At 32.6% G+C, this 25,061-nt stretch overlaps 1 protein-coding gene across 1 annotated transcript in view; it reads right to left on the reverse strand.

Moving 5' to 3' along the window:
• LOC106057595 (dynein axonemal heavy chain 5-like) overlaps positions 1-25,061 on the reverse strand; it is a 52,249-nt gene that overhangs the window by 12,378 nt on the left and 14,810 nt on the right. Inside the window, exons 27-66 of the mRNA XM_013214843.2 lie at positions 24,468-24,872; positions 21,815-21,933; positions 20,666-20,965; positions 19,842-20,082; positions 19,547-19,673; positions 19,371-19,443; positions 19,131-19,284; positions 17,904-18,170; positions 17,394-17,522; positions 17,099-17,236; positions 16,755-16,979; positions 16,136-16,308; positions 15,419-15,597; positions 15,078-15,265; positions 14,774-14,968; positions 14,430-14,672; positions 13,762-14,061; positions 13,210-13,453; positions 12,797-12,909; positions 12,348-12,512; positions 11,866-11,982; positions 11,603-11,743; positions 10,062-10,172; positions 8,076-8,198; positions 7,411-7,653; positions 7,015-7,167; positions 6,678-6,818; positions 6,365-6,458; positions 5,973-6,121; positions 5,421-5,575; positions 4,893-5,046; positions 4,112-4,276; positions 3,830-4,018; positions 3,299-3,455; positions 2,805-3,010; positions 2,257-2,427; positions 1,866-1,985; positions 1,126-1,293; positions 698-835; positions 170-427 (exon numbers count right to left, since the gene is read on the reverse strand). Coding sequence (XP_013070297.1) covers positions 170-427; positions 698-835; positions 1,126-1,293; positions 1,866-1,985; positions 2,257-2,427; positions 2,805-3,010; positions 3,299-3,455; positions 3,830-4,018; positions 4,112-4,276; positions 4,893-5,046; positions 5,421-5,575; positions 5,973-6,121; positions 6,365-6,458; positions 6,678-6,818; positions 7,015-7,167; positions 7,411-7,653; positions 8,076-8,198; positions 10,062-10,172; positions 11,603-11,743; positions 11,866-11,982; positions 12,348-12,512; positions 12,797-12,909; positions 13,210-13,453; positions 13,762-14,061; positions 14,430-14,672; positions 14,774-14,968; positions 15,078-15,265; positions 15,419-15,597; positions 16,136-16,308; positions 16,755-16,979; positions 17,099-17,236; positions 17,394-17,522; positions 17,904-18,170; positions 19,131-19,284; positions 19,371-19,443; positions 19,547-19,673; positions 19,842-20,082; positions 20,666-20,965; positions 21,815-21,933; positions 24,468-24,872 — 7,131 coding nt within the window. The remainder of the gene's footprint in view (positions 1-169; positions 428-697; positions 836-1,125; positions 1,294-1,865; positions 1,986-2,256; positions 2,428-2,804; positions 3,011-3,298; positions 3,456-3,829; positions 4,019-4,111; positions 4,277-4,892; positions 5,047-5,420; positions 5,576-5,972; positions 6,122-6,364; positions 6,459-6,677; positions 6,819-7,014; positions 7,168-7,410; positions 7,654-8,075; positions 8,199-10,061; positions 10,173-11,602; positions 11,744-11,865; positions 11,983-12,347; positions 12,513-12,796; positions 12,910-13,209; positions 13,454-13,761; positions 14,062-14,429; positions 14,673-14,773; positions 14,969-15,077; positions 15,266-15,418; positions 15,598-16,135; positions 16,309-16,754; positions 16,980-17,098; positions 17,237-17,393; positions 17,523-17,903; positions 18,171-19,130; positions 19,285-19,370; positions 19,444-19,546; positions 19,674-19,841; positions 20,083-20,665; positions 20,966-21,814; positions 21,934-24,467; positions 24,873-25,061) is intronic.

Here is a 25,061-nt window from a genome sequence, read left to right on the forward strand (position 1 = left end):
TTCTTGTCAATAAATAAAAAAAAAGCAGTTTCTAAAAAACTTTTTTTTTTAAATTACAGCACAAAAATGTTTATTAATCATAAAAAGATTTATTGTCTTTTCTTTATGAACAATTGGTTAGTATTCAGGTTTAAGATTTGAAGAATGTTAAAAATCAATTTTTTCTTACATCACTAAATGGTATTTTGACAGCTTGCATTTCTTTCTTCCAGTTTCGTAACATCAGATTGCGGAATTCTTGGTTGAATGGTCCTGTGTAGGACAAGAAACCTGTGGCAAGAAGGACATCACCAACAAGTCTCTGGATCTGTGCTTCAAAAGTCTTGCTGGCCTCTGTCCATCTGATCTTCTCTCCAGACAGACCATTGATTAGAGCTTCAGCATTGTTCATCTTTCTACGGCAAGCTTCAGCATCATCCATCAAAGCCTGTGACACGTTGGTTGATTAATATTTCAGTGCAATTTATATTTAGATGGACACTGATTACTTATTGCTCAGTCAAAAAAATAAAAATATATACAGGAACACATTACTATTGAACATGTAATTAAATTGTAAGCAAATTGTCATTACACATACATCAATACAAAATAAAATGAATTTGTAGGACTTAAACATACCAAGTAAATATAAAAAATAAGCTTTATTAGTTTCTGGGATAAGGTAAAAATATTTAAAAATTCACCAAATCTTTACCTGTTTTTCTGCCATGGCTGCATCAAACAAGGCCTGAACCTCATCAAGTTCTTTCTGTTTTTCATCCAGTTGAGCCTGAGCTTGAGCTAAATCTGCATTGGCTGCATTCAGCCTAGCTTCTTGTTTGATGAGATTAGCCTAGAGTGTGTACATTGTGTTTTAAATAGTATGACATGTCTACAAATATTCAATATCATTATCAGTTATTGTACAGTTATTATAATAGTTTTGGATTTCAGCTTATTGCTTAAATGTTTTAAAAGTTAGCACTAACCTAGACTTACTAAAATATACACAAATAGTTGGAAAAAAAACCCACAAAGATGCTAATTAAATGAATCTACATTGACAGATAAAGATGGCATTTTCATGGTGTTGAGATTTTCATGAAATTGCTAGTTCAAAAGACTACTACATATTTAACTGACCTTCAGAGGCAAGACCTCAACATTAATGCTGTAGAAGAAGGACATGGCTGATGTCCAGGAGCAGAGACCAGCCACATCTCCACAGACTTTCTTGGCATTATCAAAGTTGTAGTCCTCCTGAGTGAGATACACTTCTAGCAACTCAACAGTTTCTGCATTAATAGTGTCCTATAAACACAAAAAATATTGACCAAATTATTTCAATGTGTCCTGGACCAAATATACCTATAGTTATTGATTTAAATGCTGAAATACATCCTTGACAAAAGGCAAAACTTAGTCATTTAAATGTTTGAATGCAAAAATAACAATAGTTATTGATTTATCTGTTTTGATGTGATTATTTTCAAAACTTATTAATTGTGTGGTTTCTATAATTTAGTTTAAACACACAATATATATTCATTTTATTTAAATATTAACAAAGTATTCCAATTTTTTGTTTTGGTTTTTATTTAGCACAAAGTTCATATTTATAAGCTGCTCAGTGCACTATGGTCCAATCTCTTTTGTGGACCAGTGTGGGCAGAGGGTAACTGAGAGAAGGTTGACCCTGCTTCCTTTCAAGGTGCTCAGCTAACACAACTCTAATCAAGTTGGATTACGAACTTGAGCCCCCTTGATAGGTAGACGATTGAATTAAGATTTCAGCCACACATCCCCCCCACATGGTAAATTCAGTTTAAACTGACAATTTTAAAATAACATTTCAATCTATAGGATATAGTTGATCAACTCACTTTCTGGAAGTTGAGAAGTTGACCTAAAAAGTTAGCAGAGTTCATTAGTTTCAGCGCTTCACTCCAAGATGGTTTGACACAGTTCCTCTCTGGATCTTGAGTGACTGGATCCAGTCTCCTCTAAAGAGTGTGTAAGATAATACATAATTAATTTGAAAATATGCTTCAGTCATTTGTACACCAAATATGTCCATTAAATAAACATCTATAACAATAATATTCTAAAATAGTTGGATAATAACATCTTGAAAAAATAAGAAAATAATTTGGTGATATTTAAAAAAAAAAAGAAAAGTTTTTTAAGTTACGTATACACTTAGAAACATTTTTCATTTCCTTTAGTGTAAAGACATGAAGTACAAATTCTCAACAGTAAACTACATTATGTTACCTGGAACAACAAAAGACAACAATCCATAATCCTCATGATTAAATGTGGAGGTTTAGCCAGCTTACGCACAGTAGAGATGTGGGCTGGTTTGATTGTAGACAGAGCATTTTCTGCTTCTTCTAGAGCTGGTCGAGCAGCTTCCAGTTTCTCTTCTGCTGCTGCCTTATCCACCTGATTGATCAAAGGTTGGCAGAAGAGTTAGTTATATAAATGTTTTTAAAGAATGGTTTATAATAAGCCTTTTTCAGAATCAATTTCAATTTTTTTTTAGGAAATTGGTAACTAAATGAGAAAAGAAACATTTCTAAACAATTTAAAATTTTATCAACGCAGCTTTTTAAAATTATGGAACAAGCATCTATTATATAAGTGATAGAAGTAGACTAGATTTTTCTTTGGTTTAAAACATTTTTTAACTTTTTTATTATTTTTTTTAAATTACATATTTAAAGTAAAAATGTACATTTCCTTTTTCACAAAAACAATTTCACTTTATGGTATACTTTGCAAATACTCTTGATACCAAATAGTTGGTTATATGAACTTACAGAAATAGAATCTACGATGGCCTGAGCTTTATCTTTGACCTTCTGCACTTGAGCCTTAACCTTCTCAGCAGCCTGAGCTTTCACTGTGACCTCTGCCAAGACTTGGTCAGCTTTCTTAGAGGCAACAGCAAGCTCCTTTTCTTTGACTGCCAATTCTTTACTGAGTTCATTCACAGATTCTGTGGCCTCAATCAGCTTCTCAAGACCTGGCACACAATATATTCAACATATTTAGGCTAAGAAAATGATGCAATAAATATATTGGTTGGATTGTGCTGGAAATTAAAAAATGGAAAAACAAAAGCCATAAGAGAGGAATAAGCAGTGTTAATCAAAATTACTAGCAGGTGTGTGTAAACTGTAAGCTATGTCCATTGACAGACGTAGTGGTCTCTAAAATCATGCATATTCATATTTTTTGCATTAATGTTTATCTACATCTGCTTCCTCACATTGTCATGCTTAATATATATGTAAGTGTCACATTGCATTACCTGTGTTCATTCTATGCGCTAAAAGTCCAATTTCTTCTTTCTTCTCCTTGTAAATGACTTTATAGCCAGCAATAAATGAAAGGTAAGACTTGGGAGTGACATGTGTCTGGCGACGGAACCTCTGGAAGTATTCAACACACATCTCTGCTACCAGGTCCTACAGGATTACACACACATAAAGTGAAATTAGTAGAAGATTCATCTCACATTGGTGTTCAAAAGTCATTACATGCATCAATACGTTTTTCACAAAATTTTGTGTATAATAAACCTTAGAATGTACATTAAACAATTTTTTCCTTATCTAAACATTTGATTTGAAATAAATACAACAATGTCTACCAAGTATTTATGCCAATCTAGTTTGAATTTTAAAAAATTAGATCTTCAACTCAACAAAAAGAGTATAATCAAAAAAATTCTATAGTATGACTTCCATCATTTTTTGTTATTTTGATCATTCATGTAGGCCCTATATGTATTTATTTTCTGACATATTTTCATTACCAACAAGAGACACTCTTTTCTTACCTGGAACAATCCCATTGTATTAACAACAGCAGTCTTGACAGTGGGTGTACAGGTAATGTCAAAGGATGACAAGAAGTGGTTGGACACTGCAATCAAAGCATCTTTAGGCCATCTTTGGAACCAGTCCATGGTGCATCCAGAGATCAGACCTGGAAACTTGAGAGAGCGGTTGCGGAACTTCTCTCCCACCTAAAAAAAACAACATATTTTATTAATTCCATTTCCCATCTTGATTTTTCTGTGCTAAATAAAAGTTATTTTTAACAAATATAAGCAACTGACTGGTGAGAAACAAAGAACAACGTGAAGGTTCTCTCTGACACGTGACAGGTAGTAGTCATACAAGTTTTCATTGGTGGGTGGCCTGCGAGGATGTTCTCTTTTCATCACTGCTATCAGCTCTTGCAATATTTCATCCATTTCATCACGAGCAAACAGACCAGACACCTGCAGAAATAATTATGACTGAGATTTTCATTCTGTTACTAAATAAATAAATATTTTAAGGAATCAGGAAGTGTTTGGAATGTAAATAATTTGAGAAGCTAGCAAAGGTTTCATTTTTCAGGTCAAATGCATAAAAATGTATGAACTAATTACTCAAATAGTGTTTCATAATATTTCCATTAAAGAATTCCATCTAATATGTTAAACTTATTCAATGTGATGCAAGAAAAAGAAGAGGTGCTAAAATTTGTATCTAATACATATGATTAATCTTGATAATGACTATAACAAAAATACTCTAATAATTTATTTTTTAAAATTGTTTATTGATTAGCTATTTTTAGTAGCCCCTGTAAGGAAAAGCAGCTACTCTTCACTAGCTATTGGCCAAGTTATGATCTAAAAAACTAAATGGGAAGAAGACATTCTAATTGTGAAGTTGTAATAGGGAAAAAAGTAATAAAATAGTTAAAATATTCAGTTAAAAAAAAAAACAGTGTAGTGTGGCAGAAATACAAGCCCAATAAGTTAACCTGAATATATGATGAGATAAAGTCTAAAATAAAATATTTAGAATATATATGTTTATAGTCTTTTTAATCACATCTGTACAGACCTCTCCAGATGATAAAATATTGTTCATATATTCAAGGAAAGCTTCATCTTTAATTTCATTGTCAGTAAAAAGGAAAGTGACACCTTTGCCAGTTTGGCCAGCTCTCCTGTACAGATTTTTCAGGTCTTCCAGTAAATTGCTTGTGTTATAGGACCTGTATAAAGTAAAGTGAAATATTCATGATCATGTTCATATTTTTTATTTCTAAGTATTTTATCATTAATCTAAGAATAAAATAATTCTTAACATTAGGACTACTTCATAAACAGTGAAAGATGTAAACCAACAGTTTCAAAACTTAAAACTAAAGAAAACACAAAACTACAAACACTTGTTGAAAAACACCTAGACTAATTAGACTGACAAAGAGATAAATGAGAGTAGTAGTAAACTACAATAAATCACAAGGTAAAGAACAGTTTGTTCTTTTATTAAGATGACAAATGATGGTAAAATAAAAATTCTTTTATGCATGCTTTGAAATCAAACTTTAATCAATGAATTTTATTGTCAATTCTGTGTACACACCTTGTCAGAGTAATCTGGAAAGTTGAATAGCCAGCAATGAATGATGCCAATCTTGTTAAACTTTGTTTGCCTGAGCCTCCGACACCAACCAGTAGCGCATGTCCACGTGGTGTGCGGATGATGCGAGATATTTTAATCAGGTTTGTCATGGCATCCTAATAAATAATTACATTATTCAGTTAGCATAAGACTTAAACTATTTTAAAGATTAAGAAAAAGTATTTTCAATTTTATACAATCTAATTCATGTTTGAACACCAAAAGCTTATAAAAAATATCTCTTCAGCATTAAAAAGTATAATGACAAACAACACATTTTTTCTAAGCATTATTTGGCAAACATACTACTGCCACTATAACACTTCCACATTAAAAAACTAAAATACTAGAATTTCATGATCTTTTTGTTGCAAGTAACAACTCAGAGCTCTATATGTGTATAATTTTAATTTTATAAGTATTGGTTTTTACAAAATTACAAGAAAATGTTACCTTATTAAATTTATAGAACATTCAACCTAGTAATATATAGTTCAGCAAGCATTTATTTACCTTGAAAAATACAAGATCCATTCCACTTCCTCTGATGGTTTCATTGTAGCCTGCTTGGTACTGCTGAAGTTTCTCTGCTAAAGCCTCTAGACTTGGGATTGGTTCATAGATTTTTGGAGCTTCAAGGTCAGCATCTTCTGCTTCCTCTCCTGCACAAATATTCCAGGCATTATTGGTATGAAATAATTTTGTAAACAACGTAAAGTAAGTTCATTAGAGCAGCTGCTGATGTTACAATAACTAGGCTCACTGGACAGGAATAGTTTAATATACTGTACAGAAAGGGGTAAAGTATATTGTCATATATATAAAATAATTAAAGATATTGCAACTTCATTAAGTGAATAATATGGAATAATGGAAGCTGCTAGTAGCACAAGTAACTTATTTACCTGTAGGTTCAGGGGCATCTCTCAAGAAATCTACAAAGTAAGGCTCAGCATCCATAGCACTGGCCATGGCACCACCACAGTCTTCTTCAGCAATCTAAATATTAAGTTCAATAACAAATAATGAACATTTACAACCTCATTTTTTAAAGAACTACATACAAGACAAAACTGTTCCATAAGAAAACTCTTTACAAACATATTTAATACATAGCTGAAAATATGGCATAGAGCTCATTTGATGTAATGATTCAACTGTAGAGCTTCATTTATTTGAGCGTTTGTATGAGTCATATTTGAAAAACAAAAAATTTACCTGTTTGATCATCTTCTCAAACCATTCCTTGTCAGTTGTTTCTGTGAAGCGATCAGCAATAACTCTGGTGGCCTCATGTTTCCATAAGGACATTAGAACTCCTGTGTTCGACACCACTTCACTAATTGTTTTGAGCATGCCCTTTGGAACAACAAAGGTCAAGCTTTCACTTCATGAATATTTTATTAAAGAACAATTAAACCATTAGCTATTTCATTAATATAAGCAAAAGAGTTTACAATACAAATATATAAAATAAATTTAAAAAATGGATTAAGACAACAAAAAAAAGTCTAATTTATCAGGAAATGACTCAAAATGCAATCAAAGAACTCACTTGCCAGATCCTAGATAAATCTCTCAAGTTGAACACATAATGAAACTTGGCTGGAGTTGGTAACATTTTTACTTTAGTTTTCTGCCACAAATGTCTGGTAGCTGGTACTAACATCTTGACCAGCTCATGCACTTCATTAGAGAAACCCCTTTCCTTTTAAACAGAACACAATATCCATTTTGAAACTTAAAACTTTGAGAAAAATAAAGATCAGATTTACAAGAATAATTAGATCTAGAAAGTTTCTAATGAAAAGAAATGTACAGTTCAAAGAAGTTGCCCATTAAGTGATAAGAAATATGTCTGGGACATTTCAGACATAACCAATTTGTATGTGACTTTCATGCTGAAATGTTAAACTAATATGTAAAATGAATACGTTTTATTTTCCAATACCTTTATGAAATGACCAAGGCCAACTGTGTTGAAAATCTTGTCAATGGAGGCATTTGATGGCAGAGTGCAGTTGAAGATGTTAAAGGCACGCTTTAGCCTCTGAGGGATGTCATTGCGGCCACCACCAGGATGAATCATGGCTGCAATCATCTGAACATCTACTAGATTGGTATACTCGCCAGGTTTTTCCAAGTTGTAAAATCCTTTGTATTCCATCATCTGTCTGGTGATTTCATTTGTCACCTAGCAATACAAAAATTAGTAAAAAAAAATTCAGCTATAATTTGATCTCATCTCATTGCTATGTTCAATTAAGTACGGAACACCAAATAACAGATGGTCCATACAATACAAAACTAAAAAACAGTGTCCTAAATAAAGCTGGAGAGTGAAAAATTTTAGATACAAATGTTGATGACCCATTTTATAAAGCAATGTATCAGAAAGTGAAATTAATTCTAAAGAATGCAGTTGAAATAATAAAGAGTTTGAATAACTAAATACAAATTTTTTTTACTCTTACAAACATACACAATAACACTAGATATTTCAAGCTAATTTCTAAATATCTAGAAAACATCAAATTATGCATATTACTACCCAGAAAAAATTAAGTTTATTGTTGATATAGTTTAGTGCTGTTTAAACAAAGAGATGTTTTGTACCTGATCACCCCATTCATTGATTACAGGCATGTTGATGTCATCTACAAACACTGTCATTTTCTTGCCAGCTGGTGGTCCATATGTTGTCCCCATTCTCTTGTCAACATAGCTCTCAATGGTTCTCTGTAGTAATAGAATAGCATTGGTGACAAGACACATTAGAAACACAGAAGAGTCTAGTACAGTGCTTGTCAAACTACATGTAAGATTACACAGAAGAGTCTAGTACAGTGCTTGTCAAACTACTTGTAAGATTACACAGAAGAGTCTAGTACAGTGCTTGTCAAACTACTTGTAAGATACACAGAAGAGTCTAGTACAGTGCTTGTCAAACTACTTGTAAGATACACAGAAGAGTCTAGTACAGTGCTTGTCAAACTACATGTAAGATTACACAGAAGAGTCTAGTACAGTGCTTGTCAAACTACATGTAAGATTACACAGAAGAGTCTAATACAGTGCTTGTCAAACTACTTGTAAGATTACACAGAAGAGTCTAGTACAGTGCTTGTCAAACTACTTGTAAGATTACACAGAAGAGTCTAGTACAGTGCTTGTCAAACTACTTGTAAGATTACACAGAAGAGTCTAGTACAGTGCTTATCAAACTACTTGTAAGACACAGAAGAGTCTAGTACAGTGCTTGTCAAACTACATATAAGATTACACAGAAGAGTCTAGTACAGTGCTTGTCAAACTACTTGTAAGATTACACAGAAGAGTCTAGTACAGTGCTTATCAAACTACTTGTAAGACACAGAAGAGTCTAGTACAGTGCTTGTCAAACTACATATAAGATTACACAGAAGAGTCTAGTACAGTGCTTGTCAAACTACATGTAAGATTACACAGAAGAGTCTAGTACAGTGCTTGTCAAACTTCATGTAAGATTACACAGAAGAGTCTAGTACAGTGCTTGTCAAACTACTTGTAAGATTACACAGAAGAGTCTAGTAAAGTGCTTATCAAACTACTTGTAAGATTACACAGAAGAGTCTAGAACAGTGCTTGTCAAACTACTTGTAAGATTACACAGAAGAGTCTAGTACAGTGCTTGTCAAACTACATGTAAGATTACACAGAAGAGTCTAGTACAGTGCTTGTCAAACTACATGTAAGATTACACAGAAAAGTCTAGTACAGTGCTTGTCAAACTACTTGTAAGATTACACAGAAGAGTCTAGTACAGTGCTTGTCAAACTACTTGTAAGATTACACAGAAGAGTCTAGTACAGTGCTTGTCAAACTACTTGTAAGATACACAGAAGAGTCTAGTACAGTGCTTGTCAAACTACATGTAAGATTACACAGAAGAGTCTAGTACAGTGCTTGTCAAACTACATGTAAGATTACACAGAAGAGTCTAGTACAGTGCTTGTCAAACTTCATGTAAGATTACACAGAAGAGTCTAGTACAGTGCTTGTCAAACTACTTGTAAGATTACACAGAAGAGTCTAGTACAGTGCTTATCAAACTACTTGTAAGATTACACAGAAGAGTCTAGAACAGTGCTTGTCAAACTACTTGTAAGATTACACAGAAGAGTCTAGTACAGTGCTTGTCAAACTACATGTAAGATTACACAGAAGAGTCTAGTACAGTGCTTGTCAAACTACTTGTAAGATTACACAGAAGAGTCTAGTACAGCGCTTGTCAAACTACATGTAAGATTACACAGAAGAGTCTAGTACAGTGCTTGTCAAACTACTTGTAAGATTACACAGAAGAGTCTAGTACAGTGCTGTCAAACTACTTGTAAGATACACAGAAGAGTCTAGTACAGTGCTTGTCAAACTACTTGTAAGATTACACAGAAGAGTCTAGTACAGTGCTTGTCAAACTACTTGTAAGATTACACAGAAGAGTTTTGAATTTTTGAATATTATGATTTAGAAGCATCATACTTTAGGAAGACTGACAACCAGAGACCTGTACTAGAATATTTATGACACACGCTAGTTATCTAATGATACAAACAGACTCACCTGAAACATCATGGGAGTGGTTGCACTGGAAAAGTTGAAACTCTTGAAGACATGTTCCTCAGGATCAAATTTGTTGCAGTAACCTTGCACCATGACAGTCTTGGCAGTTCCCTAAATGTCCAAAACAAAGATGACAGATGGAAAATAAATTCTAGGTATTTTCCAGAAAATTCTCATTATTTAATACTGCAGCCTTCAAACTAATCCTTGATATGTATTTGTGAATTAATTATTAACTTGGTACAAGAATGAACAACTTTGTTCATTCAATTCTATAGTTTCTTAAGAAATAATTTCACACAGACCAAGGTTTCTTAAGAAATAATTTCACACAGACCAAGGTTTCTTAAGAAATAATTTCACACAGACCAAGGTTTCTTAAGAAATAATTTCACACAGACCAAGGTTTCTTAAGAAATAATTTCACACAGACCAAGGTTTCTTAAGAAATAATTTCACACAGACCAAGGTTTCTTAAGAAATAATTTCACACAGACCAAGGTTTCTTAAGAAATAATTTCACACAGACCAAGGTTTCTTAAGAAATAATTTCACACAGACCAAGGTTTCTTAAGAAATAATTTCACACAGACCAAGGTTTCTTAAGAAATAATTTCACACAGACCAAGGTTTCTTAAGAAATAATTTCACACAGACCAAGGTTTCTTAAGAAATAATTTCACACAGACCAAGGTTTCTTAAGAAATAATTTCACACAGACCACGGTTTCTTAAGAAATAATTTCACACAGACCAAGGTTTCTTAAGAAATAATTTCACACAGACCAAGGTTTCTTAAGAAATAATTTCACACAGACCAAGGTTTCTTAAGAAATAATTTCACACAGACCAAGGTTTCTTAAGAAATAATTTCACACAGACCAAGGTTTCTTAAGAAATAATTTCACACAGACCAAGGTTTCTTAAGAAATAATTTCACACAGACCAAGGTTTCTTAAGAAATAATTTCACACAGACCAAGGTTTCTTAAGAAATAATTTCACACAGACCAAGGTTTCTTAAGAAATAATTTCACACAGACCAAGGTTTCTTAAGAAATAATTTCACACAGACCAAGGTTTCTTAAGAAATAATTTCACACAGACCAAGGTTTCTTAAGAAATAATTTCACACAGACCAAGGTTTCTTAAGAAATAATTTCACACAGACCACGGTTTCTTAAGAAATAATTTCACACAGACCAAGGTTTCTTAAGAAATAATTTCACACAGACCAAGGTTTCTTAAGAAATAATTTCACACAGACCAAGGTTTCTTAAGAAATAATTTCACACAGACCAAGGTTTCTTAAGAAATAATTTCACACAGACCAAGGTTAATAAAAACAATTAAGTAGAACCTTTAAACTAATTTTTCTACAAAGTTTGTAATTCTGTTTATATGTAGATATGTTGATATTGTTTGTTGGTAAACATGTACAGAGTAAATGACTTTAATTATTATTTTAAGGTTGCTCATTATTGAAAACATTTATGACACTGAAATTTCCACCGCATACAATTAACAGCAGTGTGACACATACCTGTTCACCAATGAGTAAGACAGCTTTGCCTTGCTTGGCTATGGTCTTGATCAAGAAATCAGTTCTCACATTGTCAACATTGGGCACGAGGATAGAAGTGTACTCTGGAGTAGAGTCGATGGGATACTCATATTCAGGAACCTGAGAATCAAAGAAGCAGATATTGTGCTTGAATGTCAATAAGAAAATAATAGGCTTTAAACAAATCTGCAAAGTTTGGGTAAGAATCTCTGTGAGCAGAAAAAAAAATCTCTTTGACTGACCCTTGACTTCCAGTGTTCCCACTCTCCAGTTTCACTAACAACATACTCATAGATTGTGTCATCATTGTTCAGTTTTGGTAATGGCAGGTTACAGTTTTGCTGAAGCCATTCCTGCATCTGTAATTAGATAGGTCATTAGGTTATTAATTTCAAGAACTAAAAATGTATAGAAATTTCTCAAAAGAGTTTTTCTTAATGTTCTAATGGTGAATATTTCTACAAGTGATGTGTCAACCTAATAATTAGTAAAATATATTTTTAAACCAAAAAATAAAAAAGGTAATCAAGATAAATAAAACTAGACAAATCCCTTTTGTATTCAACAAACAATAAAATACAAAGCAGAAAAAAATGAAGACAGCAATTGACAAAAAATATAGTTTAACTTTTAGTTTAAAATATAGCAAATGACCATGCTGCCAAAAAAAATATTTTATCTTCTGACCATTCAAATCATAATTTTAAAAAAGTATTGATGTTACCTTTTTTCTGTCTTCCAACTCAAGAAGAGCTCCAACAGAAAACATAAGTGCAAAAACTATAAGTCTTTTGGTATGTTCAGTTGTGATGTCTTTAGGATCCTCTCCACCAGGAAGTAGACCTTCTAGCAGATCAATTGCTTGGCGAATGTAATTACATTCTAACACCTAAAGTGGACAAAGATTTTCTCTGTTCAAATTCTATATAAGATGATAAGCATTAATGTAATATAAAGTGTAAAATAAAATTACATAAAGAGAAATGATACAAATGTTGCAGACTATCAAATAATTTGAATAAATTTGACTATCCCCTTGCATTGAAAAAAAAAGAGTATTTTAAGAATCATTATTAATTCAAACAAAATCTTTAGGGGCTATTATTCTTTTATTATATTATATTATATTATATTATATAAAGCAAGCTATTTATTAATTCTATAGCCATTCACCTCCATCTTTGGCTCCAAGTTTTGTGTGACAAACAAATAAAGTCTGGAGAAAACTGATTCAAATGCTGAGTAGATTGAATCTTGTTGTTGTGGAGGTCTTTTGAGCAGCCAACCTTTAACAAAGAAATTTCTTGTGTTATCTCTAAAAATATTTTTTAAACGTTACACAAATATAAATTTTTAAATCATTTTTGTAATTAAACAAAATCATCTGCCAAAGATGTGAAAAAACAAACAAAATCAGTAAATTTAAGTTCAGTTTTCCAGTCCCTGTAAAGATCCCAATCTTCTCCTGAATTCAAATGAAGTCCTTTTAATGTGAAAACCATGAAGTCTACCATTAGTATTTATCAATGATAAACTGTATGTTTTAACATAAGTGTAATCTAGTTTCTATGGTGCTATACTTATACCTTTTAATATTGGGTTCCAGTCTAACACAGAGCTGGACATGAAGACCATGCCGTTACGTGATACTGTGGCTGGCGAGGCATTGTCAATGTTGTGGACCTCAAAGATAATTTTACAGTTTGGTGCCATGGGTATACGATCACCATTGGCCAATGTCAAGGTCTTGTTATCATCCAAGACAGAGTTAAGGTTCTCAATCCAGATTGCATCAACAGGGCCATCCAGCACTAGCCAGACATGTTCACCCTGAGGGAATAAATTATTCTTAGAATTATGAAATCATTTTGATTACTATTGGTCATTAACCCAGAAGAGCTAAATTCTTTCCTATGTTCCAATGACAACAACTTACTTTGAGATTGCAAGGATATAACAATGTTCAGACACCCTTTGAGTAGTTAAGAGATGAAAATAGAACAATAAACTTGTTCATATTTTTAAAACTAAAACTATATCCCATATTTTTATCAATGGGCTATCAATTAACTTTTACGTTAACTTGCTTATTTGAAAGATAAGAAACCAAAAGAAACTGAACTCTTCAAACTATTCACCTTCTTTGTTTTATGGGTCCTCCTCCACAGGGTTGAGAATATACCATCTGTCCAATCATTGGTGGCCACATCAAGACGGCCAAACATCTGGGGGGCTGTAATGGCCTTGGGGTTCATCCTCATTTCCTTGTGTGGGGTGCCGCATTCAGTCATGGACTTCATCAAAGTGTGAATGCAGCAGGTCTTACCAGCGCCACTAGGTCCTAGTGTCATCATTCCATGACGCACACGCTGAGTCTCATACAGCTGAATCAGTTTCAGAATCCAAGGGCCATGGTTGATAAGACCAGCTTCTGTCACCTAAAAAAAAAATGAGATTATGTAATTGCTTACAGACATGACAGAACATTTAAATAATAATATGTACATATAATCAACTTAAAAGGTTGGAGATGATATAAAACTGTAAGATATTTGATGGTCACAAACTACTGAAATGTAGGGGCTTATAACTGTATTATTATTTTATAAAACCTGTTTGTCCACTATCAGGGGGTTAAAAGCGCATTCATATCACAATCACTCATTAAGTATTCTGCTATATCATTTTTTTAAGCTAGTGTTTCCTTTGAAATATTTATGTGCTTAAGCAAATTTGTTGCAAGGATAAATTAGATTAATATCTTTCTTAAATTTCAGTATAACATAAAATTTTACAAATGATTTACCTTGCGTTCGATAGCTGCTTCCATCTCAGGATATCCAGCCTTGTCCAGGGTCATGCCAGGGAACAGATCCTCAATGAGAGACATAAACAATGGCTCATCCTCATCTACCAGTTTAGACAAGTTCATGTCCCTGAGGACTCTCATCACAATCATTGGCTCACCATCTTCTGGGTTGGCTCTCTTGAAGGCCCCCAAGGTTCTCAGCACAGACAGAATGTTACGCAAACCAAAGTCATAGTGAACCTATGAGAAAACCCAAGCTATAGTGATGCTAAAGAATACCAAACTTAAACTAAAAATATAGAATGAGCAATCGTAGTGAATGAAACAAACAATTCAGTCACCTGTTTGGATAGCTGCTCCTCACAAAGCTTGTACAGTGTGTAGAACTTTTTGGCCAGCACTATGTTTTGTAAAAACCCACAACTAGCCAATTTGACACGGATGATGATGGCTCTGTCAGGGACCATCATGGCCACAGTTCTGAAATTGATCTTTAAGTTTTCTGGCAACTCTTGACGACCAGCATAGCCAGGGTTCTAAAAAAGTTAATGACAACTGTTATTAAATTTTTGCTACATTTAAAAACACAAAAAAAGGAGATTATGTTTTAAAAAAATTACAATGAAAATAAAGTTTTATAGATACCATGGTTAAGAAAAGACCAAACTCTGGATCGAGATCAACATTATCACCATCTGTAAAGATAAACTGAGTCTTTCTCTCCTTCTTGCACTGAAGAACTATAGCTATTTGTTGAGCAGCCACAGACAAGACAGGAAGTTCAATACGATTGAACTCATCAAAACATCCCCAGGATCCAGATTGGGCCAAACCTAAACAAATAAGATTAAACTTTCGCAGTTAACTGCTTTGTATATTTTTATGATTTTGCTGAGCTAATAAAAAAAATATAATATAAAAAATAAAAAGTTATTAACATCAATGAAGATTAGTGAATTATCATGAAAGTTAGAAATCTTTCTTACCTTTGTAGATCCTACCCAAACCTCTGTAGTCCATCTGATCCGAACAGTTGAAGACCACAACATATTTGCCAAGACATCTGCCCATATCTTTAGTTGTCTCTGTCTTACCAGTACCAGCAGGACCAGCTGGGGCACCACCAAGAGCCATGCCCAGGGCTTGAGCAAGTGTGATGTAACATCTGAAAGTATCAAGCCAATAACATTTTAACGTACACATGTCTGGAACATAGCAATGTATATGCAAATAATGTTATCAAAGTATCTCAAGTGTAAAGGTTGAACAAAACAAAGCTTTGTTTCAGAAATCTTGAAGCTCTGAATGATATAGAAACCAAGGCATTAGCTTTGATCAGTCCTCCTCAGGGGCATAGCTAGGAATTTTCCATCGTTTAAGGGCCCCTGCATTTTGCATAATATTTAATATTTAAGGTATAAACCACTCATTTGGGGGCCCCCCTCAAGTGTGGGCCTGGGGGATTTTCTAATTCTCCTCCCTCTTCCCCCCACCCTAGCTATGCCACTGGTCCTCCTCTCTGCATGCTGATTTTGGGGATAAAGTTTAAAATCTACTAAGTTGCAGAATAGAATTGGCCTAAGTCCAGTAAGCATGCTTCAAAAGCATGGGAAACAGATTTTATAAAAAGCACTTAAAAAATAATGATTACAGCATTGCAATGATGCAGTGCCAAGTCTTTTAAATCAGTACAACTTATATACCTGTCAGTGAGCGGTGTGATGACCAATCTGTCTGTACAGCCCAAGAACTCCATCATGTAAGTAAAATCAACATCAGTGATAGAGATGAGGCAGGAGTCAGTGTCTTCTTTGTAGTAGAACCTGGACTGTTTCAACCACTCAAAGTCAGTCACAGACTTGACATGCATGCGCACCTGAAGACACAATTCAAAGAAACGCTTCACAGTTTAAAGTTGACAGAATGAAATTTACTTTTTTTTTTTTCAGTCTACAATTTGCATGGACTTTATTTTTTTAATTTCTTTTTCTTGAAAGTATTTTCAACTGTTTGGAACTAAACCTAATTGTACATTTTTTTCCCTTACACTAAATGTTTATGTACCCATAAATACAATTATTTTTCAAACAAAGCTATCTCATTTCAAAACAGACATTAGCTGCTTGAAAAAGATGCCTAAATATTGACATAATAAGAACAGCTTAATAAAACAGTTTAATGTGGTAAAAATGTCACAATGTTATATTTTGTTCTTTTCCTAAACAAAAAAAAAAACAAAAAAAAACAGCTCTTTGTTACATGAAATGCTATGAATGATCAAGTAGTAAGATCAGTAGATGCTGGCCATGTTTATGTACTAACCAAATCATCAAAAATGTCCTTCTGGTGAACATGGATTGTGATGAGGGTCTCATACTTTGTCCTTTCCATCTTGGTTAAGTCCTTGGTCGTCTGGTCAATCAGTAGGTTTAACATGTCCAGAAACTTCTGATTAGTGTTGGCCATAATCTTCTTGTCTGACCTGGCACTGTTTAAAGCGTCTTCAGAATCCTTAGTCCATATCATCTGGATACCCAACAGACCAACCTATATTTGCAACAAAAGCAGACAAAAAAAAATAGTTGCATTAGTTCAACTAAAGAACATTAAATGCAAATTTAAACAAAACATGAATTACAAAGCTAGAAAAAATAAATTCTAATTACCTGTGATGGAAAGGTATTCTCAAACTCTAAGAGATTGAAACCCTGATCCTGAATAGTGACAGCAGCCATCTTGATAATACCATGGAGTGACCTGCGACCTATTCTCAGCAGATCGCCAAGCCACTGCTCTACATTTCCCTGTGTTCAATGAAATTGAATTGAAACTTAAAATCTAAAACTCTTGAGTCAACATTTTCAATGGGTTAAAAACATGATAACTACTAACATACACAAAGATACTATTTACACAATTATGTTTCATTTTATTGTTGTACCGCCAAAAGAAAATTGATACCTGTGCATTAACAGATTCATCCAGATCTATTTTTTCTCCTTCCTGTGAGTTAATTGCCAGAATTTTGTCATACACTTTTTCATCAAAGGTCACAAGGCGAGTATTGTCAAACACACTAAGTAAGTGATTCTGAAATGTAATCCATTTGATCATAAATATCTTTACAAACACATGTTTTTAAACAAAAGTACAACATAAATCTAAATGTCAGTTCAAACATTGCAACTATGTTACTAATGAACATTTGTTAAATTTGATTAATTGATGAAAATGTAAAATGTGTCTTCAATTTTACACAAATCCTCATAGTAAACTAATTTGTCTTCTCTGCATTTTGTTTGGTGTTTCTGTAAAGCTTTATTTTTAACATTACAGTTGGCTACGAATAGTGTGAGAGTCACTGGTGTTTCTGTAGAAGCATTATTTTTAACATTAGAGTTGGCTACCTGATGAATGTGAAAGTCATTGATGTCTCTGTAGAAACTTTATTTTAAAATTACAATTGGCTACCTGAATAGTGTGAGAGTCACTGGCCTGACCAAGGATTTCAAGCAAGGCTGGATCTGACACGAAGAAAAACCTTGGGAACAGCAACCTTTTCTTCTCTAGATAACCTGTGAGTGACTTCTGACAGATCTCAAGCTGTTCCAGGAGGTGAGGTAGCAGCTGGCTGAGGGTGTCATCCCCCACACAGCAACCTACCACATTAGAGTTCTCATGGGCCCTTTGCATAATTTTCTGCCAGGATTTGTCAATGTTGCTGAACCTCTTTGCTTCCTGTGGAACATAGTTACAACAATAATGCAGAATTTGATTTCAATCATTACATTTTGCTAATATCAATACATTTCTCTCTATAAAAGTTTAGACACTTATTATGTGAAAATTATTTGTAGTGTAGGAAACATTTATTATCGCCTTATAATTAGTTAATTTAAACCAACTTGAAAAGTTACAGCAATATGAATAATTGGTAAAAGATAACTTGAGAAATTTAGTGAATTAAGAGATCACAAATATTGGTCTATTATATAAGTGAGTGACTTTGCCAATGAGTTGAAATATAATATACAGTGATTGTTCATTTAACATTGTTCAACAATCAAATCAATGTGACAGAAGCTCTTGTGATTCTAGGGTGTACATTTGCTTTCAGTGTGCCACATTCAACTATGTATTCATTACATTACCTTCCTGGCTTCCTTGAACATTTAAGATTAAGAGAAATATTTGAGTATCTTATAAATATTAAAATAAATATTTAGATTCATAAATTATCAGCAGCTGGTTTTAAAATGAGTGATAAAATTAAAAACAGAAAATTATCATAGTATCAATCTTTAAAAAAGAAAAAAGTAAAAGTATCCCTTTCAGACCTTGCAAGCAATAGGGCAGATGATGTTAAGGTCACCTGTGTCTTTAGAAAAGGGGGGAATAGAATGCTGGTCAGCAATAAAATATACAGTACAAAAAAAAATTAATTAACTAAGGTGTTTTTAATAAAGATTCCTTATTGTAGCCCAATCACCACCACATAAAAAAATTGAAAAAGAAAACGTTTCATCTTAACATAAATTTTTGGAACAAAAGCACATTCTATGATGATCATAAATAAATATAGTAATAATGATAGCCTTAATCTAGTATCTACTAATATGAAGTCTAGGATATATTTCACTGTATTCCAAGTAAAGAGCACAGCGTTGATGATATAGAATCTGTATTTTGTGTTTGTACCTGTGGCAATTGTTTAGCAATATCTCCCCCAACGAAGACAGCCTCTAAATAGATCCAGAGATTCTGTACAATCAGCCAGTTTTCTATGATTTCTGTTGTTCCAGTCAACTTCTGAACCCATTCTTGAATTTTGGGTTTGAATGGAGCATTGTACCTGAGGAAAAAAAAAGGATCAATGTTTTATGCTCATTACCACCAGCAAAGTAAAAAAAAAAATAATTCTTGTATTAGTATTATTACCTGTTACTTAGCAAAGCTCCCAGCACCATCAAACTGTCTTCCATTAGAGCTACTGTCTCAGATGTTGTATCACCTTAAAAAAAAAATTAACAATATTGACTCTCTCAATACCTGTCAGGACTTGCTTGAATGACAATGTCTACATTATGCAACAATTATGTTCTCTGCAGACTTACCCTTTAGAAGAAGTTCTCCTCTTGATTTGAAGTTGCCAAATTGGAAATTTTGAGCACTCCAGTCGTTGATGACTTGTTTTAGTTTAGCTTCAATGTCTTTTTCTTTTACAGCAGAAATACACACATCCTAAATATATGCACAAAGTTCTTACAATTCATACCTTTGTATTTTTAATTATCATTCAGAAAGCAAGAAAATTCAGAGGACATGAACATATTTACTAAGGACATTTTAAATTACTGTAAAAAATATCAAAGATAACTGTTGGGTAGAAATTATGCTCTTTCCAATTACCTCAATATCTTCTTTAAACTTCAGTAAAGGTGCTTCCATCAGGTTTCGAAGCAAAAAGTTCTCAGACTCCACATCAAAAGTGTGGCCAGTGATCTGTGCAATACGTTCCCAGTGACGCTGCTGCATGGCCTTGTTAGCCATCATCTCAAGCAGTGGACAGGTTTCATTAAAATCATCAATAGTCTTCCTCAAATCTTCATAGGCTTGCCATTCTTTTAAGGCCTTGGGCAGTTTGCGACATCTAAGTAAAAACAAAATTTACTAAAGAAACCTAGTTAAATACATTACTTATGCAATCTATTCTAACATAACAAAAAAGTTCCTCTTTCAGACCTTGCAATCTATAGGGCAGATGATTTTAAAGTAATATGTTTCTTTGGCCAATAGTTAACAAGCAGGATGTTATGTGGCCAGCACAACGACCAACCGCCTTTACTTTCCCCAACTAAAGTTAGGTACTCATTAGAGTTGGGGGGACTCAGGGGTGCCCTAAAAATCATGAAATTCAAATTCTAGTCTTCACCGAGATTTGAACCCAGGAGCCCAGGTTCAAAAGCCAAGCGCTTAACCACTCAGCCATCGCACCCCTATTCTAACATGGACATAATCAAAGTACCTTAACTCTAAAAGAAATATTCTTCTTAGAACTATTATTCATTTAAAAAAGACATACTCAAAAATTTTAACTTCTGATTGTTTCGAAAGATTAAGGACAAACAGACTTTGAAACCTTTAGTGTTTAAAGCTTATATAGTCTCAAAACAAACAAGTTGTCATCATTCTATAAATAAAAAGTGTATCAATATTAAATGTTTTTGACTCACCTGTTTTGAAAGTCCAAAAGTTCTGAATTGATTTTCTCAATGTTGATTTCCGCCCAGGCAATGTCATAGTAACCATTGACATTCTCCAGGACTGTATTGTACAGCTGGTAGAGTTTCTGCAGCAGATTCAGCTCTTTCTTGATTCTCATTAGGTCTGGGTATTCTGTCAGTGGAAGGCCAAAAAGTTCTTCACCGCCAGAGTAGGTGGTGTACTTGCGCCAAAGCTCATCAAAACGAGCCTGATAAATGTTGAGGCGGTCAGAGGCCTCTCTTGGGGGGATACCATCTTCCATAGGGCCACTAAAATGTTAAATAAAAAAATAAAATTGCTAAACATTTCTATTGAGAATGAGGAGGAAGAAGAAGAAGCTGAACATTTATATCATGTCATGACAAGAATTGTCTTTTTTTACTTATTTTAAGATAAAGATGAAATAATTAAATTTTCTATATATTATTTAATCAGTGGTAGTACTTGGTTTATTTTAAATATTTATATTAAGTTCCCTTTCAGCCCTTGCAATCTATAGGGCAGATGATGTTAAGGTAATCTGTTTCTTTGGCCAAGGGTTAATGAGCAGGGTGTCATGTTGTCATCCAAATGACCAACCGCCTTTACTTTCCCCAACTAAAGTCAGGTACCCATTAGAGTGTGTGCCCTAAAAATCTCTAAATTCTAAATCCCAGTCTTCACCCAGATTCAAACCCAGGTCCCCAGGTTTGGAAGCCGCTCAACCACTCAGCCACCGTGCTATACTATTTTTCAATTAGACATTTTCTTCATAACTGTTGAAACATTGTATTGCAAGCTTAAACCTTTTTACTGAGCAGATATCAACTCACTCCATAGTCTGGTTACAATCTTTTACATGATATTTCTCCCAGTTCCCATTCTCAAATCAAGTTGAAACTTTGCACCATTATTCAAGGCAGCAATTGAACAGTGCTCTTCCAAAGCTGGTATTGCATGTATTTGGTTTAATTTTGAGTCATTAAAAATTTATTACATGATTGGTTCAAAATAATTAAAGTTTTTAAAAAAGTATTTTTTTTTTATATTTAACCATTTTGTTTGAGGGGGGGGGGTTAATTTACAGGTATTTTAGGAGTGCTTTAAACATAATGTCAAACAGTCTGTTATTGGTTTACCATTTGTCATACGAAGCAGTGAACTCATTACTGTCTTGAATAAACTGCTCCACACCAGACAGAAGATCTGCCTTAAATGCTGGCTGAATAAGAAGCAGGTTCTCTTGCATGGATACAGCCTGTTAGAGTATTTAAAAAAAAATAATGACAGGATGTCAAAATACGAGCTAGAACAAGAACAAGATATGAAAATCAATTTTATCAATAATTCACATAGGTTTATATTTTCTAAAAAGGTCAAATGTTTTATAATATTTTAAATGAAGACTTATAGATCTACACTTATAGACCTACATTTCAAGATAAAAGGGAACAAAATAAGGAAAAGTATTGAATAATGCTATTTGTTGTTTTTTTACATTTTGCAAATATTTTGTCCATTAATGTCATAGAATAACATACACAAAAAAAAGTCTATCGCATTCATTGTGAATTTGAATAAAATCAGATAATATTGCAATGGTTCACAGATTAATTAAAAGAAAATATTTAGGAATAAAAAGATTGAAAATGGCTAATCATTTTTTTAATGTTTTAAAGGGCAAAAAAAGAAAAAATTAATTGAAAAGATAATCAAGCAAAACAAAGTCAAATAAGAAAAAAAATATTTTCAAATCAAATCAAAGTCCAAGACTTATTTCTTTTTAAATGACTAATATTTTTTATATAAATTTGTTTGAACTGAAAAGAACAAACCTATGGAGATAATATATATTAGCAATGGCAGTAACTTATAAATGCTTATAATTTAAAAAATAACAGTTTATTGTTTCAACATAATATTTCATTAAAAAAAGCAGAAATTCTTTTCTAATTTGCACAGCAATCAAAGCATAAAAAGTCAAATCACAAAACAAATAAATCTTGTATAAATCTCTAAAAGTATTTTTAACTTTAAGTGCAACCTTGCATTTAATAAACTTACATTCTGTTATTGACTTCTAATATTAGAGTTAATTTCTTTTCTTGTTTCAAAACAAATAGTTGAATAAAAACTTTGATTGTCATGCATTAATACACTATTAAACTAACAAATATAATAAATATTCTAATGAGAAATGTGAAACATATCTGTAATTGTCACTAGCTATTATAATTTTGTCAAGAATATACACACAATTTGAGATTTTCACATTTATCATGAAAATGAAAAAAAAAATGCAAATAAAGTTCTATTATTTTAGCATCTACTTGGTTTTTAGCCCTTGAAAGGAGTTATTCAACTTAATGCTTACAAAAAAAAATATAAATTTCAAAATTGATTATTTGTAATTCACTACCAACAGCCATGGCAATAATTGGTACTCATACTATGAACTAAACAGTATAATATCTAAGGTCAAACAAAACATACAAAAACACAAAATTAATGAAGTAGAACTGATAGAAATGATAAATATTTTGTTAGAAACACTACTTTTTAAAAAAGAAAGGGATTATTTAATTTGGTTATTTAATTTGGTTAACTAATTTTGTTAAATATTTCTTTGTAGGTAATGTAGGCCTATTAATAGAATATAATTTAGGAATGTTATAATCAAGGATATCATGAAGATATTTAATAAAATGACAATCTTTTAATTTTTGGACTACTTGGAGCTACTATATGGTCAGATGGAACTTTCATAATTATAAATTACAATTTTCTTTCCTAATGCTTTTCTGTTTGCAAGGTATAAATAGCATTTCTAATCTCATAAGAAACAATGTCATAACTAGTTTAATTCAAATTACATGTTTCAGCCAGTAACTCAGTTATTTTTAAAGCATGTAACTTTTTAGACTATAATTTAGTCCAAGCATCCCACAAATAGTTCCTTGAGATATGGGTAAGTTCAAGATGACTAGTACCTGTCATTTTAAATAATATTTTTAAATAATAAGAACAAAAAGACTGAGATGGCTAAAGAGAGCTCCAGTACCATTTTAGAGTTAGCCAGATTTTCCTAGTGAATATAAAAAAGAATGTAGCTCTTTATAAAATTTGACTCTAATATAAATAGAATTTTACCTTTAAATACTTTTCACTGGGATCCAACAAATAATAACCTAGTGAAATATTGTAATATTTACAAGGCAAGAAACCAATCATTGATTTTAAACTGTTCACTTTAAATCAAGTTCACAGTTATCTAGTTAACTTTTAGAATTGCTTATAGCACTGAAATACTTTACATTTGAAAACATGATGTTATACTTTTCTAAAAGATTAAAATGTTAGTTTTTTTATTAAAAAAATAAAATATGTTTCCAAAAACACTTTTAAAAGATGAAGCATTGTGAAGAAAAAAAAAAGTTGCACTGAAAACCTGCAAGAATCAGCAAATTTAACATCACAGCAAACAGTTAGCTAGTGAAACCATCAAATATATGTCTGTGTTCATGCAAACAAATCACACACAAAACAAAATTCTAAAACTAATAAATTATCTATAAACTAAGAATCTTTAAATAAGTCACATTTAAATAATAATTTAAAAAAACAAACACTATCTTTTAAATGCTTTTGTGAAAATCATATTTTACTATAAAAAAATTTAAACTGTATTTTTTTTTGTGTGAATGTTTTTAAAATCCATAAATCCTATAAAACAGCTGAAATCTTTTAAGGTAAGAAAGCTTGGTATTACAAAATAAATTTTGATTTGTATACCTGAGCAGAAAGTTTTTTCCATCCGTAAGATAAGGAATCCACTCTCTCAGCATTGCCATCATTAAAGAAAATGTTGTATTTGTTAAGCAGAGCATAAGTTTCCTCAATAGGTGTTATTGTCAAGTCTATGCGGATCTCATTGTCTCTAATTTCATTCAATGCTGCCATAGCAGCCCTGACATCATCGAGATCTTTGATAGGTCTCGACAAGCGCTTCATCAGGTTGTCAACAAAGTCATTGATGGAATCCATTTCTCTGCTGCACTTTTCATTCAAAGCTTTGGCATAAGCCATCATCCAGTTCCTAGTCTCTGTCACTAGGGCCAACTTTAGTTGTTCAGTTAGGAAGATTACAGAGCCAACTCTAAATGAAGGAACCATTTCCTCAATATTCATTTCCAATTTCTAGAACAAAAAAAAAATAAAAAGAAATGCATGATGAAAAACTAAAAAAAATGTTTTTGAACAAAATTTTGAAAACCATTAGCTTGCAGAAGATTTTTAAATACTCAGGAAAAGTATTTAAGATTTGTAAATCACCAAGAACAGTTATCTAAGATTTTTAAGTACCCAGATACTATTGCCATGAAAGGG

This window comes from Biomphalaria glabrata, chromosome 6, assembly GCF_947242115.1.
Source record: "Biomphalaria glabrata chromosome 6, xgBioGlab47.1, whole genome shotgun sequence".
Taxonomy (NCBI): Eukaryota; Metazoa; Mollusca; class Gastropoda; family Planorbidae; genus Biomphalaria; species Biomphalaria glabrata.